At 35.2% G+C, this 17,726-nt stretch overlaps 2 protein-coding genes across 2 annotated transcripts; one reads left to right on the top strand and one right to left on the bottom strand.

The window, feature by feature from the left end:
- LOC18610631 (serine/threonine-protein kinase/endoribonuclease IRE1a) lies at positions 7-5,112 on the bottom strand. Its single transcript, XM_018126369.1, has 7 exons — positions 4,738-5,112; positions 4,265-4,499; positions 2,541-4,066; positions 2,176-2,348; positions 1,601-1,847; positions 1,141-1,444; positions 7-460 (listed from the first exon to the last, which is right to left on the bottom strand). The coding sequence occupies exons 1-7, from the start codon at positions 4,884-4,886 to the stop codon at positions 314-316; spliced, it is 2,781 nt and encodes a 926-aa protein (XP_017981858.1). The 5' UTR covers positions 4,887-5,112; the 3' UTR covers positions 7-313.
- LOC18610630 (exosome complex exonuclease RRP44 homolog A) lies at positions 8,688-17,726 on the top strand. Its single transcript, XM_007046408.2, has 24 exons — positions 8,688-9,084; positions 9,173-9,304; positions 9,421-9,578; positions 9,733-9,788; positions 9,886-10,008; positions 10,153-10,289; positions 10,405-10,645; positions 10,894-11,050; positions 11,547-11,787; positions 11,862-12,018; positions 12,098-12,166; positions 12,580-12,705; positions 12,845-12,897; positions 12,989-13,095; positions 14,054-14,108; positions 14,219-14,318; positions 14,898-15,009; positions 15,508-15,628; positions 15,838-15,897; positions 15,991-16,096; positions 16,297-16,392; positions 16,576-16,657; positions 16,767-16,832; positions 17,376-17,726. The coding sequence occupies exons 1-24, from the start codon at positions 9,031-9,033 to the stop codon at positions 17,572-17,574; spliced, it is 2,808 nt and encodes a 935-aa protein (XP_007046470.2). The 5' UTR covers positions 8,688-9,030; the 3' UTR covers positions 17,575-17,726.

The raw sequence follows: 17,726 nt of genomic DNA, 5'->3' as shown, positions 1-17,726 counted from the left end.
CTCGAATGCAAATAATAAAAATCGATCTTCAATATTGTATTTGTACAGGCTTAGTTACATTTTCCTTTTCTTTCTTCTATCATTGTTTTGACTTCAAGAATTCACCCCAATAAGTCTCACATGGCAATGGCAAATTTTACACATTTTCCATATAAAAGGAATAACAAATATATACATTATTACATCACAGCCAATAAACATTTACAAACTATACACTACCTGCGAGGGCCGGTGAATAAGACATCAGAAGCATTGCCACAGTCTTATTCAGCTATCTACACCAACACCTTTGAGACATTAATCTTCTTAGATTTTAAACAGCATTGCTTTTAAAGTACTTCTGAAAGGATTCCTCTTCCCTGCAGTGTCTGTAAACAACTTTGTATACTTCAATAAAGAGTCTCGGGAATCGAGTAGCAAAATAACCATCAAAGCCTTCTGGAACCGGCCCTACTAGTTTCTGCAACAGTAGCCCAAAAAAATTTGTCAGCCACAAATAACAAATGTTTAGGGCACTAAATACATGTTTTTTGAGGTTCATGTTTGCATCTCAAAAATCACGACAACCAGAAGCGGAGGAGGGGGGCTAGTACGGCCCCCACCTCTCCTTTAAAAATTTTATAATTTTATAATTTTTTTATTTTTTTTTTAAATTTTATAATTTTGTCTCTATAAATATGGAACTTTTAATATTACTGTTTTATAAACATTGTTTTTACCCCTCAAACATGAAATTCTGATTCCGCCACTTACCACAGCATGCCAGATTGTTAGTCCACTCCCTCCTCTCTTTCTCCGCCATCCTCCCCTCCCCCCTTTCTTCTCCAACATAAATCATTATGATTATTGGCATATTGTAATAGTGTATTACTCAACAAAAACACAGGTTCAGATAAGATTGTCAAAGTGATAAAAAAAAAAAAAAAACAAGAGAACAAATACCTTGAAAAACTGGGTTCAAGTTGATGGCAGATCTTAAAGAATCAGGTTTGATTTTCATATTATACTTAATAAATGGATGAGGTCTAAAGCCCGACTCAACTCATTACCATGCTAAATCAAGGACACCTTTCATCTATTCATTGCAAACTTGACCAACAAGCTTAGTTTAATGAAGAACTTCTAGGTTTAGATTCAAACCTGAATTTCTTTGGGAAGCTCTCTATAGTGATTCAACTTGTTTCGCATGACTCGCAACAGATCTCGAACACTATCAAACTTATATCGGCGGTAATAGCCAATGTTAGCAATGAATGCAGGTTCCATTTTCTCAGTCCATTTTCCACATAGAGCCACCGTTGCAATACTCTCCAATGCTTTCAAGATGTCAGAATCAGCCTCCCTATCTTCTAATTCAACCCTGTCACTAGTGTCCCGAAGAAATGAGAGTCTCATCTCAGAACTCCAGAATAGAGGATGACGCAACACCTCCAATGCACTTGGCCTGAAAGCAAGTGAGAAATATCTTATGAACATAAAAGGAAAATATATATTGTGAACCAGATGATTAAAGAAGAGTTTACTGCACAGCAAGTATCAAGTTAATCGCACTTAAAGAAAGCTTGCCAAAATTGACAGTGAAATAAAACAAGCATCATACCTCAATTCAGGCTCAGGCTTCAATAAACAAGAAATCAGATCCACAGCTTCAGGGATCTGCTCCACTAGAAAGAGGTTCACTTGGTTGTTGACAACATTGATATCACGTTCAAGATGATTGCCAAATGGATGCCTACCCCGAGTGATGCAGAAAAAAAGGACACAACCCAAACTAAATAAATCAATTGCACGTGTTTGGCGTCCGTGAAGAAGTTGCTCAGGTGCTTGCCAACCTGAACTACCACAAGCTGCAACTAAGTTTGCAATATCAGACACTAGCACCAATAACCAGTTAAAGGTTCGATGGTCAAATTGTTAAAATAGGCATCAAAATAAAAGGTCATAAGCTGCATCTTCTTGGGTTGCAAGTTCCAATACAAAATTTGGAAGAACTTAACTTTTTACCCTAAGGCCTTGATAGAATATATGAGTACATCAACCAACTAGGCTGCTAAAGCCCAAGTTTAAGTAAATAGAACAACTCATTGCATGCGAGTAGCATTAGCCAGCATAAATTTCCAGTAGAATGGATAAATAATGAGACTGACAGAAAATGTAAACAGTGAAGATACTTGCCAGTAGCATAGTGACCCAAGGATGACCTATCCTCAAGAAGGCGCTTGCTAATGCCCATATCAGAAAGCTTTGCACACACTGTTTTTTCCTTAATTATTAGCACATTTTGAGGCTTTAAGTCTCGATGAATAATTCCCAAATCATGCAAATGAGCAAGACCAGAAACCACATCCCTGTGTAACAGATGCAATGTAGAGGATGAAGCAGATGCTAAACTAATTCAAATCTGGAATCAAGTGAGACCTATTGACTTCAATTGAAAGTTAACAAGATAGAAGATTAGGATAAAGTAGTTCCCTGTATCTTATCAATCCAAGAGTAAATGAACCTCATCAGTTTAACAGAAAATAAAAGTTCAAACTAACCTCATCAGTTTTAGTAAAAGAGGCGATGGATGGCCATTTGGTTTCCACAAATTAACATCCGTCATGATACCTTTCACTGAATCCAAGCGAATTTTATGCTCAATCATAGCACTTGTAGCTTGATCCTCGTTCAATACTGGGTTTTGAGATGTATCTGAGTACATTTGAACCAAATCACCCAGACTGCAAGTGCAACGCTCCAGAGCAAGATACACAAAATCTTGATCATACTCCACACCATACCATCTAACAATATTTGGATGCCGGTCAGATGCAATGAGATTTTGAATTTCTTTGAAAGCGACATCATGATGAGCTTGGACAAGGCGTTTCACAGCAACTGCTCGACCTTCATACAATCCCTCCAGGACAATTGTGCCGTTGCTTCCCTTTGCAATTTCTGTGCTAAATAAAACTAGCTTGCCAATTCTACGTCCATCAGTGCCACCATCAACAAATTTATTAAGGTCCAGCAACATTTTGTTGTCACCATAAATGGGTGAAAATCCATCCTCACTTTCAGATGATGTGTGCTTATCCTTTTTCTCAACAGGTCCATTACTCTTTCCTAATCTTCGGGACTTCTTCCTCTTGGAAGGCCTAACATTTAAATTAGTGACAGGCTGGTCCTTTAATGCAGTAAGCTCTTTAGCCACAAGAATACGGCGATAGGTGACAAAGCCCACTAAAATTATGAAAAATAAAATAAAGGGCAATACTACTAAATATTTGGAAAAAATTCTTTGGCCATCAGTAAGAGGTGTTCTCAGATCATGCACATCAGCTATTCTAGAATCATTGTTCTCCAAGGGAGGCAGAAGGACAGTTGTTTTATTGTCACTTTTGTCAGAAAGGTTTGATAAATTATCAACTTTGGGTTGCAACTGAAGCTTTGCCTCTGGAGCAGCCGCTAGATGCATCTTCCTATTATGATGGTCATCTGATGACCAACCAAGGTTGGCCTGCAAAGTAGGCACATGTGAAGCAGGCAATGGGAGCATTGGATCATGATGATGAGAAGTAGTTATATTTTCTGATGTATCCTGCTCCCGAATAACAACACCTTTTGATTGACATGGAAATGGCAAATCAAAATCACTGCCAATTTCAGGAAGCTCATAGCTTGAATTCAGTGCAGATGTTATGAAAGGAACATCAACATCCTGGCAAAGTAAAGCAGCCCCAATTTCAGCGACCATCAGACTCCATGCAATCTTGTCGGAGTTAGGATGGAAAGACTGCAGTGTGTAATCAGTCCTTGTGATGTGAAATCGCTGCTGAGCAGGGTTAGCAGCAGCAGACTTCAACAGCTCCTTATTGCCATTATCATTATCATATAAAGAAGTCTCCTTTTTGTCACTCTCCAACATGGATGGAGAATCAGGTGACCTATAAACATGCAGTAGTCTTCCGGACATAGCATCAACCACATACACAGTTGTCCTCTTAGAGCCAAGCGTGATTGCTCCATCCTCGGATACATGGGGCATGTGCTTGACAAATTCTTCAACAGTGACAGAAAGTTTCTGCAAGGCCAACAATAAGATAAAGATTAAGATAGATGTGGGCAATGGCAAAAGAGATGGTACCAACAGTTTTCAAGCACACAAAACCTCGTGCAATGATAGGGTAAATTGAGAAAAACAAGGATATTTGAGAGGCAAAATCTACAGGTACATCACAAAAAAACCGAAGCAGAAAACCCAGAATGCATTTGCACATACCATTTTATTAGAGTGGGTGGCATGCGCGTAGAGCTCCCAGTCGTCTCCACAATCAATAAAGAAAGCAGCGGTTGGTGGGGAGGCATTTTCATTGCCATTATCAGAGGGGGGTGGAGCCTGATAGGAAGAGTAAATAGGAGATTCTGAGGCAAACGACCAGATTACTCTCTTTGACTTTTTAGTCCTTAAAACAATGGTACCATCCGCCCTAGCAGCTAATTCTGTTTCGTGTTCACTGTTCAACGTAGGAAGTGCTGAGCAGTAGCAGGAATATTTAAAAATGGCGAAATCAAAACTAAACAATGTGAAATTCTACAACCGCTGTCCAAAAGCTCGATTTATTAAGTAATATTATAAGTAAGCAGTAAAGCATTTGAACAATGAGAGATAACCTTTTAATCTGTGACGATTGCCTGATTGGAATAACAAACAAATTACTCTCAATAAAAAAAGAAAAGAAAAGAAAAACTCACGGGAGATATAAGAGCGATCTTCCTCCGACTCTCGGAGTCGGCGAAGTTGAGAGCAGGATTGCGCTGTTCTCGGCGGCCGACATGTAGTTTGCGGTGAAGGTGGAGAAAGCAGAGGCTAGGAGCAACAGGAAACACAAAAGAAGCCTCATTCGGGAGATTGATTTGATATCAAATGAGATGGAAAACAGGCACAAATAATGTGGAAAGCTATGTTTTGAATTTTGGTGGAGTTTGGTTACTTAAAGGCCAAGAAAATTTTTTTGCAGCGTAGGAAGATTCCAACCTTGATCGGGGCCTGTAATCTTAGGATCCCCGACTCGGGTGGGTTTTGGGTTTTATTTGTCTGCATCCAACGCCAACGGCTTTGCTTGCTTGCTTTTGATTACTACCTTACCACTACATTTTTCACAAATAGCGGGAGCCGCCCCCGCCATTATTCGAACCTTACAATTAAGCTTTTTTTTTTTTTTTTCCATCGATTATTTGATACTTTTATCTTTCTCAATCAAACTAATTGTTTATTCTAAACAAAGCAAACTACGATGACTATTTGGACATTATATGAATTGATGAATTTAACTTGTTTACTACCATTATCATGTTTCCCACTCAGGTTTCAATTAATTTGAATAATCAATGAATGGAATCGAATTTAAATATTCTTAATAATGACTTGATTCAATTAGAAAAACAATTATAGATATGTATTATTAAAACTTAACATATTTGTGCGAGATGTTTTGTCAATTATTGAAAAAATAAAATAATGTTAAAAAGAGTCTCTATTCTAAACTCATCTTATTCCTAATCCATCTCTCGCAATTAGTTAAATTCAATCAAAATTTAAGGAAAGAAGTTTAAAACAAATTCAATTACAAATGGTACCCTAGATTATACGAGTATATATTAGTATCATAGATTATACAAATCAAACTAGCCACATGATGTGAAAAGAAATTAACTACGTTTGGCAAAAAGTAACGTTTACTTTAAACTACTTATTGACCCTGTAAGAGTTATTAATTGACATATAATTCAATGATTTGATAATATATTTTATTATGAAGTAACCATGAAACAAGTTAGATACAAGTTTACTATAATAATGTCATATATAGTATCATTATATGTCATGCTGCCAATTAATATTTTATATAGCTACAAAGATAATTCACTACAAAATGTATAAAAAGTTGTTTTATATTCAATGATGAACATTGTTTTGCATTAAAATATTTTTCAGAAAATGTTCTCAAGATTTATACGTGTTTAGAAGATGAAAAATTAATTTTAAATGAAAAACATTTTATGAGTCAACAGGGTTAATTACGAAAAATATCTTACGCCTTTGAAGGACGTAAGACATTTTTCAATAAACAACAAAAACACTTTTATATTAAGTTTATGAATATAAATTTGATGAATATTAATATTTAAATTATACAACACTATTAAAATTAAAAAATATTTTTTTAATGAAACCATTCAATACAATTAAATTTTTTATTTATAAATAAAATAAAAATCTTTCTAATAATTATAATAAAAAATATTTCAAGAATCATCATTTTATGAATACACATTTATAATAGGTTTAAACCTTACTAATAATTATAATAAAAAATATTTTAATGATCATCATTTAATGAATACATATTTATAAGTATAGGTTTTGAATATTTTACACGATTGATGAATATTTATATTTTTATAGTTATGATAAACAAGTGCTAAGATGGAAAATTTTTGAAAATTATAGTTTATTTTCATTACTTATATATGGTTTAATGCTTTGGAAAATATCATTATTGATTTTGTCCATTTTCATTTTCATTCTTAAATTTGATCTCAAATTAGTGAAAATCAAAAATTAATATTATTTTGTAATCAACTCTTATTTATTATTTTAATACCTAAATAACTTCACCACGATGAAAAATATTTTTCATAAAATAATCTAAACATTAGAAAATATTTTCAATAGTTTATTCAAACAACAGAAAATATTAATTTTTTTTGTATAATATTTTACAGGAAAAAAATTTTCTTCAAGCAAATCATTTTCCGTTTACCAAATGAACCTTTAAAATGAAGAAATAATACCCAAATACAACTTTTGAGTCATTGAGGCAACCAGATTACCGTCTGACCAGTCAATGTTACATTCCCCTCTTCCACTTTATGCAATTGCTAATTCTGAGTTGAAAATTTGTCTTCAGCCGTACAAGTCGGGCTATCTGACCCTTCACACGCCTAATAGCATTAAAATGATCTCTATGTCCCTAACTACTCGGGATTCGGAATCAATACCTTTAGCCTTAACCATTTTCACCTGCGATTCCATTTGGCATGAATTGCTTGCATTAATATATAAATTGAAAAAGAAAAACGTATAGTCAACTGAAAATTAAGAAGACAAGGATCAAAAATACATTGCAAAGGAGTTAGATTTTGAATGAATGTTAAGTAAAAATTCATTGGGAGAGATAGAGAAAGTAAAGTTGCGACTTGTAAAATTGATAAAATACTCTTACTTGTTTGAGTTTTAATCGAAATTATATGAAGCTCTATTAATTTTCGTAATAGACAATTTCTTAAAAAATAATTTTTATTGGACACATAAATTCAACTATTAATCAATTATTAATATTTTTATCAACTTGTTAACATAGTTAATATAAAAAGATAATTTTATCTTTAATTAATTTTATAATTATTATTATATGATTTTATTANAATTTTATCTTTAATTAATTTTTATAATTATTATTATATGATTTTATTAATTAAAAAAACTCTCCATTGGGAGCACTGTTTTTTTTTTATATTTTTTAAAAATCTAATAAATTTTTTAAAATTAATAAAAATGTTTTTAATATTTTTATTAATGATGTTTATAATATTAAAACAGAATGTCTATTTTAAAAATTAATAAATATTTGAATAATTTTAATCAAAATTTAAAAAGATAAAAGTATTTTACTTTTTAAAATTGACAAGTTGATTTGCAATTTTTCAAATTTCATATATTGACTTATAAAGTTATCTGTTTTATGCTGGATTTTCTTTTTGAACAAAAAAGAAGATGGATGAGTCACCCAGAAAAGATTGTATGCCCATGTTCCCTAGACGATGAGCTTGGATGCAGTGCGTTCGGCAAGGGTGGTGAGCAAGACTCGTCGAAGGCAGGGGAGTCAAGGAAGAAAGAAGAAAAAGAAGTCAAAGTCGAAAATATCCCTTAAACGTGATAAAACACTATAGACCGGTACAGGTGTTGGATATAGAAATCAATATAGTTTAGATCTTTTGTATTTATCATATTTTTAATTTAATCCTGACACTCATCGAATGTTACATATGAGCATTTTGACGCAAGCAACCTTTATATGATTCATGTTTTATAGTGTTAGTTTAAGAAAGGAAAAAGTTCAAATTGTTGGCCTAATGTAACCAACATAAACGTAAAAAGGAAGAAAAATTAATTACTGCTTTGCAATTGTGGTAGTGGAGAACTACGAGTGCGTCATTTCGAGACTTCATGGTAATAAAATTCTAATTTTAATCTAGTATTATCTAACTTTCATAAAATCACTAGAATGCTGCCTGGCTTCGGGTAAAATTATTTTTTTTCAAATACTTATGGAAAAATTAATGTTAAATAAAAAATTTTGCAAGTAATGATAATAGTAAGAAATAATAATTTAAAATAAAAATTTAAAAATAATTATTTTAAAGTATTGATAGTTTTTTTAAAAAATTTTCTCAACAAATTTTAAAATACAAATTAATTCATCAAAATGTTATATTTGATTTTTTATAATTTTGATCATTATTTTGTTTTTTAATTTCTTGAATTTTGAACTTAAATCAATTAAGTCAAGAGAAAAAACACATTTAATTACACCCTAGCCTAATAAGCAGCCCATTCCTTCTTCTTCTTCCTGTTTTGTTTTTTTTTTGACTACCCAAACACAGCGTTTCAGTAAGAACATACTCTTCGCATAGGGACACCTTTCTCTTCGTTCTCTCCCTAAACTAACCTCTCCCAAGTCTCTCTTCCTTTCACTTAATATGTTTTTTTCTTCTCCTTCAAGTAGAAGGTTAACTGAAGGGATGCGTCGTGGTTTAGGTTTTAAAAGCTTCAAGTAGAAGGCCGTCGATTTTAACAAGTCTCGTTGATTCTTTGCCGCCTCCGCTACACAACTTGAAAAAGACTAAATTTAAAGCTCAAATAAGGAAAAGAAAAAGGAAAGAAAGAAAAAGAGACGAGAGATTTTGTTGGAGGCAAAGAAGATGTTGCAGAGCAACACTTTCAGCAGGAAGACGAAGGGGGGCAGAATAAAGAAGGTACTGCTACTCTGTAATTATTTGATGAAAGGTAATTAAAAGTTAAAACCCTAGCTAAGGCCTTTGATTTGTTTATGGCATGATTCAGGAAGTAAGAGAAATATATCTGAGAGACGACATTTACTGTGGAGCTACTGCTTGCAAAACATGTGACACTTCGCGTGCTCGTTTGGATGCTTCTGCCATTCTCATTTTCGATACTAATGTCCTTCTTCATCAGGTTCTTTTTTTTTTTTCTTTCTTTCTCTTTTTGCTTGAATATAGTGATTCCTTCCATCATCTGCCGTTCTGTTTCTGGTCAAAATGAAAGTGCTGCGTGTTTTTTTTTGTAACAAGATCGACTTGCTTGAGAATCCCGCAATCGACAACGTGGTACTGCTATCGGTGGTGCTGGATGAGGTTAAGAACAAGAACATGGCCGTTCACAACAGAATTAGAGCTCTCTCAACCAATCCTCTCCGCAAATTCTATGTTTTCAGCAACCAGTTCCATAAGTCAGTTTTCTCATTCTCTTCATTCATTAATTACCTATACAATACAGCTAGCTATACTAGATTTCACTCATACCAGGTTCACTACCACTGGTAAAATGTTTGTATTTTTCAAGGTCATATTTCTACATCTTTCCTTCTTTCCTTTTGTTGACAGAGACACATTTGTAAAGCGCATGGATGGTGAAACTCCAAACGATTACAATGATAGAGGTTAGTTTTGCTCTTTAATCTTTCATCTCATCATTTGCTTATTCTTTCTGCTTGCTTCGGAATTTCAACTTGTTTGGGATGGTGAATTGTGCTTCAGCAATTCGGGTGGCTAGTCGATGGTATCAAACTCATCTTGGTCCTGCAACCCCAGTTTTACTTATAACCAATGACAGAGAAAATAAGAGGAGGGCTGTTGAAGAGGGCATTTCCACTGATACAAGTATGCACACTTCGCTTGGCCACCTCAGTCAACTTGATATTTCAGATATCAAGTTGCTGTTAGTGATCTTTTATCATCTCTATATGCAAATTATTGGAACTATTCATGCATGAAGCTTACTGTTGAATGGTCAAATTGTTTCAGTTCAGTCCTATGTAAAGTCATTGGGTCAACCGGAGTTGCTTGACCTGCTTGTCCATCCTGCATCCGAATCCGAAGATGTTGCCATGGAACAAGTTGAAGATTTGAGACCTTCCAAGAGACAAGTTGTGTATCAAGAGGTATTCTGCTAATGTTGCTTGCCATTATAAATTGTAAACTGTGAATTTGGTTGTCTTCCAATGAAACAAATTGGTTCTCTAAGGTTTATTCTTTTCTTTTCTTTTCTTTGCTCAGCATAAGCCCATGTCTGAGATTACTTTGGGTTTGCATCGTGGAATATACCATCAAGGAAAGCTTCGTGTTAATCGTTACAATCCATTTGAAGCATATGTTGGAAGTGAGAGCATAGGTGATGAAATAATTATACATGGACGTCAAAACATGAATAGATCTTTTGATGGTGATATAGTAGCTGTCGAACTTCTGCCTCAAGATGAATGGCGCGAGGAGAAGAACTTATCCATTGCAGATGAAGGTATTATAGTTTTTATGTTTCCTAGGTTCATTGGAAAAATTCAATGCTTTTTCATGCAGATAAATGATTCTGTAAGAAGTGTGATGATTCAGTAAAAAACCAATAAACGGATACCAACATACCAACATGCCTAAGGGGACAAAGTACTTTTGCCAATAGTTACGTTTTGCAGACTGAATACCAACATACCGCTGTCACTTTCACATGCATGTGTCAAGTTTCTTATAATGTTCTCTGTTCCCCTGCAGAGGATGAGGAAGAAGATGATGTTCATTTGGCTCCAAGCAGTGCTGATGATGCTCCCAGAACTACAAATCTGGTATCAGGTTCTGCCACTGAAACGAACCCCACTCCATGTCGTCCATCTGGCCGTGTTGTTGGTATTATAAAGCGAAACTGGCATTCGTAAGTTAACTTTCCGCCATCATAAACATAATGTTTTTATATCTGTTGTTTCACTGGTGCATGCCATAACTGTCCCCTCAACCAGGTGAGAGCCCTGTTATGAACTAAATATGCTTGACTATGACTTCTTTTCTATCTTTTATTCCAGCCTGTTCAAGTTTTATTTATGTGTGTGTCTCATGGCATGACTGTTAGCATTCAGGCTATTATCTACTTGTATGATTTTGATTTGTAGAGATTATTGGGATGTACAATAAGCTGATCTTGTAAAAGAACATGGCAGTCACCTTTATGGTACTTACCGAATCCATTTCAAATAGCAGTATTGGATAATAGATTTGAGATCAATTCTTCATATATCCAATTGTGTGAAATCATGCGTTAATACTCTATTCGAATCAAACATACTCAAAATGCCTTTTACTTCATTTTGCCCTGCTTATTGGTGTTGACTATTTATTGCTACTTTGATCATAGTCTTACTGATCACTTGCAGTTATTGTGGGTCTTTGGAGCCAATGCGTATGCCTGCTGGTACCGGAAGCTTTACATCTGCCTTATTTGTCTCCAAAGATCGTAGAATTCCTAAGATTCGGATTCAAACCCGACAGCTTGAGAATCTTTTGGATAAGAGGATAATTGTGGCAGTTGATTCTTGGGACCGTCAATCTCGATATCCTTCTGGTCATTATGTACGAGTCATAGGAGAAATAGGTGATAGAGATACCGAAAGTGAGGTATGTGATTCTCTCTCTCTCTCTCTCCACCCTTGTGATGGTAATTAGTGAGATTAATAACACTTGTGGTGCAGGTGGTGTTGATAGAGAATGATATAAACTCGAGGCCCTTCTCTGCCCAAGTTTTAGCTTGCTTGCCACCATTACCATGGTCTGTGTCTAGTGAAGATGTGACAAATTCTATCAGGCTGGATTTGCGATCTTTGCAGGTCTTTAGTGTGGATCCCCCTGGTGTGTATTCTTAATGGACTGTAGTGAATTATGCATTTTGCAAATGACATACAGATAATCATGCTTCTTGCTTGTGCAGGTTGCAAGGACATTGATGATGCACTACACTGTACAGCACTTTCAAATGGAAACTACGAAGTTGGAGTTCGTATCCTAAGTACTTTGACTATTTAAGCTTTATGAAGTCAGACTTGCACGTTATGTGAAGGAACAAATATCAGAGTTAACATGGATATGCCACACTTACTCATTAACCCTTTTCCTTTCTTCCAGAGGTTCATGCCTGCTGCTCTCAATATTTGGTTCCTAGTTATGTAAGAAAAATGATGTGCTTTTTGTGACACCATCATATGATACTTTTTTGAAATTTCCTCTCTACAGCCCTTTTCCACCTCTATGATGCATCTCCTTCCATTATCTGTTAAACTCATAATCTTTTTGCTTATGAAGTGAGAGGATCAGAAAGTTGATACCCTCAATTTTATGTTCCTAATATTAGGGAGTTTGTGTTAAGAATTTCTTGATGTGGTTGAATGTTCTTCTTTAATAATATTTGATCAGATATTGCTGATGTAACAAATTTTGTTCATCCTGGCTCCCCGCTGGATGATGAAGCTTCCCAGAGGGGCACATCTGTCTACCTTGTTGAGCGCCGAATTGACATGCTTCCCAAGCCTCTGACAGAAGGTAATTTTTGTCTGTTTCCCCCCTTCCAATTATTTTTTAGAGTTGCATATGTTAACTCATAAAAAGGTTTTGTTGGATTCTATACTTGATTTTTCAATTCTTTTTCTTATACTAAACTACTAATGATCGTTATTTGCAGATATATGTTCACTTAGAGCTGATGTCGAAAGGCTAGCTTTCTCAGTTATTTGGGTATGTGCTGGTAAATTTACTTGCATGATGATAAGGCTAGGTTTCTTTATTCTGTTCCAATAAATAAAACATACTTTTACATCAATTCCAGGAAATGACGTCTGAAGCAGAGATTATCTCAACAAGATTTACAAAAAGTGTTATCAAATCATGTGCTGCATTGTCTTATGTTGAAGCCCAGGCTAGGATGGATGATAGGTGCTGTCATGTAGCACTTTTGAATAATTGTCAAAAGACTAGCTCATTTTTACTACTTGCCTCCCTTATCTGATTTATGGAATGCTATGTTTCTTTTTCTTGTTTGGTTGTTGTGATTGTGTTTTTGCCATAATACCAGCATGGTAACATACAATTATTGAGAAGAGATTGAGTTGGAGTTGTGTTACTAATTTGGAATAATATCATTACTTGGATTGATTGAAGATGCACTTGTAGGCTATGTGGTTATAATTCTGACTTTGAAAAATTTTGTACTATGGAGTCATGGCTTGTTATCTTTATTTTTGTTCTGAACATTGATTGCATTCTAGGGAATTCCCTCAAGAGATCTAGTTGCATCATTACGTTAGCATCTAATTCCCTATAAAAAATTGACCCGTTATTTAGCTCAAATTTCTTCACCAATTAAGCAATTGCTGTCAGTAATAGTGTGAAGCAGCAAACTTAACCAGTGGAGAGAAAAAAGGATCATTCCAGCTAGGATGTTAAGTTCGGGATTCTAAAAGAGCTTCGAATTTACTTGTTTGCCGAAGGGCTATAAAAATTTGAGTAAGAATAGGGAGCATGTCAGTTTTTAGGGTTTTGGAAATGTTAAAAGTTGATAGCCGTCTTAGTTTGTCAGCTGTCATTTGCTATTACTATTTGTTTCTATGGTTGTTTAGGTAAAAGTATCATCTATTATCGTCCTAGTTTGTTTATGCTCTTGCTGTGTCCGATGTTCAGGGCATAAGAACTTTTGGCATTTCTTCTTGCTCAGTTGGTCAAAAATAAAATGTGAATACAATCTGTGAAAATTTCTTTTAAGCGGATCATGGATTTCATTTCTATTTATTACTTAATTATATAACTATTACCTTATTTATGACGGTGGATCTGGTTTCTTAGGACCTAGTGGAATGAAATGTCTAGCATTCTAATTGCTTTTGTGCTTTTGCAGTCGATTGATGGACCCATTAACTACAGATTTGAGAAATATGAATGCTTTGGCTAAGGTATCTTATTAAAGAGTCTGTTTCTGCTCTCAATAGTAATGTACTGGGATTAATTGGCCTTTTCAGTTTATATTCCCCTGACAAGTCTATTCTCATCTATGAAACTGCAGATAATGAGGCAGAGGCGTATCGATAGAGGAGCCTTAACTCTGGCTTCTGCTGAAGTCAAATTTCAAATTGACACTGAGACTCATGATCCACTTGATATTGGTCTGTTGTCCTAATGCCATTATTTTATCCTAATCTGGAATATAAATCAAGATATTAAACTTTAATTCGAAAAAATTTTTCTGTGGGTCTGTCTATGAGTAAATGATTTCAATTATTAATATGCTTTCCAGCAGGCCTCTGTACTGCACTCCATCAGCATGAAATGACCTTTTTTCTGTCTGGCAGCAAGCATGAGTAATTGCTGTGAGACAATGAAAGTATATCATGATGCTAATTATTGGTCTTGACCCATTTTTTCTAGAGGACGATATATTCCTTACAAAAATTTCTTTATGTCTTGAGTATTTTAGAAACTCATTTGTGTTAATTTTTTTATTTAATTAAAAATTGTCACTTTCATTTTCTTCTATTATTTTTACTGTTTTTTTCCTTTTATTTTTGTTCTACACTTTTGGCCTTTTGTTCCCTTGTCCAACAGTGGAGGATAGTTATTAATAATTATGATTAAGAAAAATGCTAATAAATTGGAATGATTTCAAGATTTCAAAATCCAGAGAGAATATGTGTTTAAGATTTGTATTTCTTTCAGTTTTTCTGATGTCTGAGTTATTCATGCAGGCATGTATCAGATTCGAGAAGCAAACCAAATGGTTGAGGAATTTATGCTCGCTGCCAACGTTTCAGTTGCCAAAAAAATATATGATTGTTTTCCTTCGTGTTCACTTCTAAGGTAAACTTGTCATTTACGTGTCACTAATGCCATGTCAATTTGCTTATGGGACTTGCATCTGTTCTGGACCTTTTCTTTTATGCACTGTTTAATGTTGGTCAGTGGTTTATGATTATACCCCCTTCGAAAATGATTATATTTTCCATAAATCCCAGCAGGGTTCTGACCCGGTTGATGATCCTGTGTAAATTTAAAGCACTGGAATTATTTGTAATAGGATTAATAAGATTGTGTGTTAGTATATAAAGTATGAAACACCTGGTCAGAGATGGTGTTAAACCATAGAATTAGCATATATGGCTGATAATTGTGAATAGAGTCTGCCAGTGATCTCTCCAACAATCTGTAGTATTTTTGAAAGTCGTAAATGCTGCAATTTAGTTTACCATCCACTACAGGTATCCTGACCTTTTATGGACAAAAGTCCGTAAGAGTTGTGGGTATTGCTGTTGTTCGACACCTAGTCTTACTTCTCTGAACATTTGTTTCTGGGTGCAGGCGTCATCCAACTCCTACCAGAGAGATGCTTGAACCTTTGTTGTGTACTGCTGCTGCTGTTGGACTTGACTTGGATGTTTCATCATCAAAGGCATTGGCTGACTCACTTGACCGTGCTGTGGTAAGTTTCCTTTTCATTATATGTTTGTCTGTCAGCACAGCTGATATACAACCTCAGATGGTTCCATTTCATGGAGATTGCTTTGTCCAACTTCTAGCTTGTCAGGCTTCTGAATTTTGTTTTATGCTTTGTTCCTTGGGTCATGTATTTGTTTGGCCTCTCTTTCTCTCTATAGATGGTTTTTTACTTCTGGGAAGAATGTCTTGCAGGGTGATGATCCATACTTTAATAAGCTGATTCGGATACTGGCAACTAGGTGCATGACACAGGTAGAGTTAGCAAGGATAATTATGCGAGTCTCCAGATAATTTTGGGTGAGGCATATTTTAACTTGTAATAATTTGCCTTGGATTACAAATCAGGCGGTTTACTTCTGTAATGGGGATCTCAGCCCTCCAGAATATCATCATTATGGGCTTGCTGCGCCTATGTACACTCATTTCACTTCTCCTATTAGGAGATATGCTGGTTAGTGAATAGAAACTTGTCTGTTGCTTTTCCTTTATTTGCTAATTTCTTGGTTGCAAGAGGAGACTATAAATCGAGTATGCAATTTTCCCCTCTTTGCAGATGTGATTTTACTTGTTTATTGCTTTTCCTTTATTTGCTAATTTCTTGGTTGTAAGAGGAGGCTATAAATTGAGTATGCAACTTTCCCCTCTTTGCAGATGTGATTGTGCACAGGTTGCTTGCTGCATCTCTGATGATCGAGAAGCTTCCATCAGTATTCCAAGACAGAACCCAACTCGCTAGTATTGCTGATAGTAAGTTTTGTGCTGTCATAATGTTTCTAGGCTACATGGATTCGCAAACATTCTTTACATGATTTGTGTACCCATGATAGCCATTCATGGCTGCCAGTGTGTCTACCTATTCATTTTCACATGGTTGAAAATCATCTTCACCTTTTGGACAACAAAAATAAAATATGTACTCTCACTTTTCAGATCTGAATTATCGTCATAGGAATGCCCAAATGGCAAGCAGGGCTTCAGTGGAGCTCCATACGCTCATCTACTTCAGAAAACGGTATGTGCTTTAGTCTCTCCCCCTCAGTCAAACACGCCTGTGTGCACCATAATGCACATGCACCAAAACTAATGGAAGTTGTTATTTGTTTTTATTTTTTCTGCTGCAGTCCTACTGACACAGAGGCCAGAATAGTGAAGATAAGATCGAACGGGTTTATTGTGTTTGTGCCCAAGTATGAGCCTAGATCTTATTTATTTGTGTTCCCTCTCTCTCTGCGGAAAGAAAAGATTTTTAATGTTTCTCTGTATTGTTTTTTTTTAATTGAGAGAAGGAGATTCGAACCTTGTTATTTAGACAGGGGGACTAGAGGTGGAAGGAGGGGGGGCTAGTAGGGACCTTCGCCCCTCAAAATTTCAAAATTTATATTTTCTTTCTTTGTTTTATTTTAAAAGTTTATAATTTCGCCCCCTCAAATGTTAAATTCTTCAATTTCGCCCCTTCAAATCTAAAATCTTGGCTCCACCATTGAGAGGGATCGTATACTAACCAATGAGTGAAATGTTCAAATGCATGTTTTTGTGTATGGTTGATACTTAATTGTTTTACATCTAGTCGGTTAGTGCTAAACCCCTCCCAATTTAAAGAGAGAAGAAAAATGTTTTGGTTTTGATTTTGCTTAAAAAGGTAACACTAAGAGTGGTTAGCGAATGTTTTGCACTTGTGTTTAGTTTGTGAACTGTGTTAAGTGCATAAATTAACATTAGTGTGTTGACAGATACGGCATAGAAGGACCTGTGTACTTGACAACAAGAGGAGAGAAGGGAGGCGGGGAGTGGTTTGTGGATGAGCAGCAGCAGAGGATTGTAAAGATGGACAATAGCCTTATTTACAGTGTTCTGCAAACAGTGAGGATCCACATGGAGGTTGTGGAGCCCCAACCAAACCGGCCAAAACTCCAGCTTACTCTTATCTAGAAGAACATGCACGAGATGGGATGACCAAGACGTAGCTGTTGACAAACATGGAACCTTGATTTGCTTAGACAAGTGTAATTTTATATGGATAATATTGTTTGATTCTTGGTTCTTGTGGTAATATGCAAATTCCTTCCGGCCTTTGGGTGATA

The sequence above is a fragment of the Theobroma cacao genome, chromosome 1 (assembly GCF_000208745.1).
Source record: "Theobroma cacao cultivar B97-61/B2 chromosome 1, Criollo_cocoa_genome_V2, whole genome shotgun sequence".
NCBI lineage: Eukaryota > Viridiplantae > Streptophyta > Magnoliopsida > Malvales > Malvaceae > Theobroma > Theobroma cacao.
The sequence above is the reverse complement of the archived record's forward strand: the minus strand, read 5'-3'. Positions and strand labels throughout refer to the sequence as shown.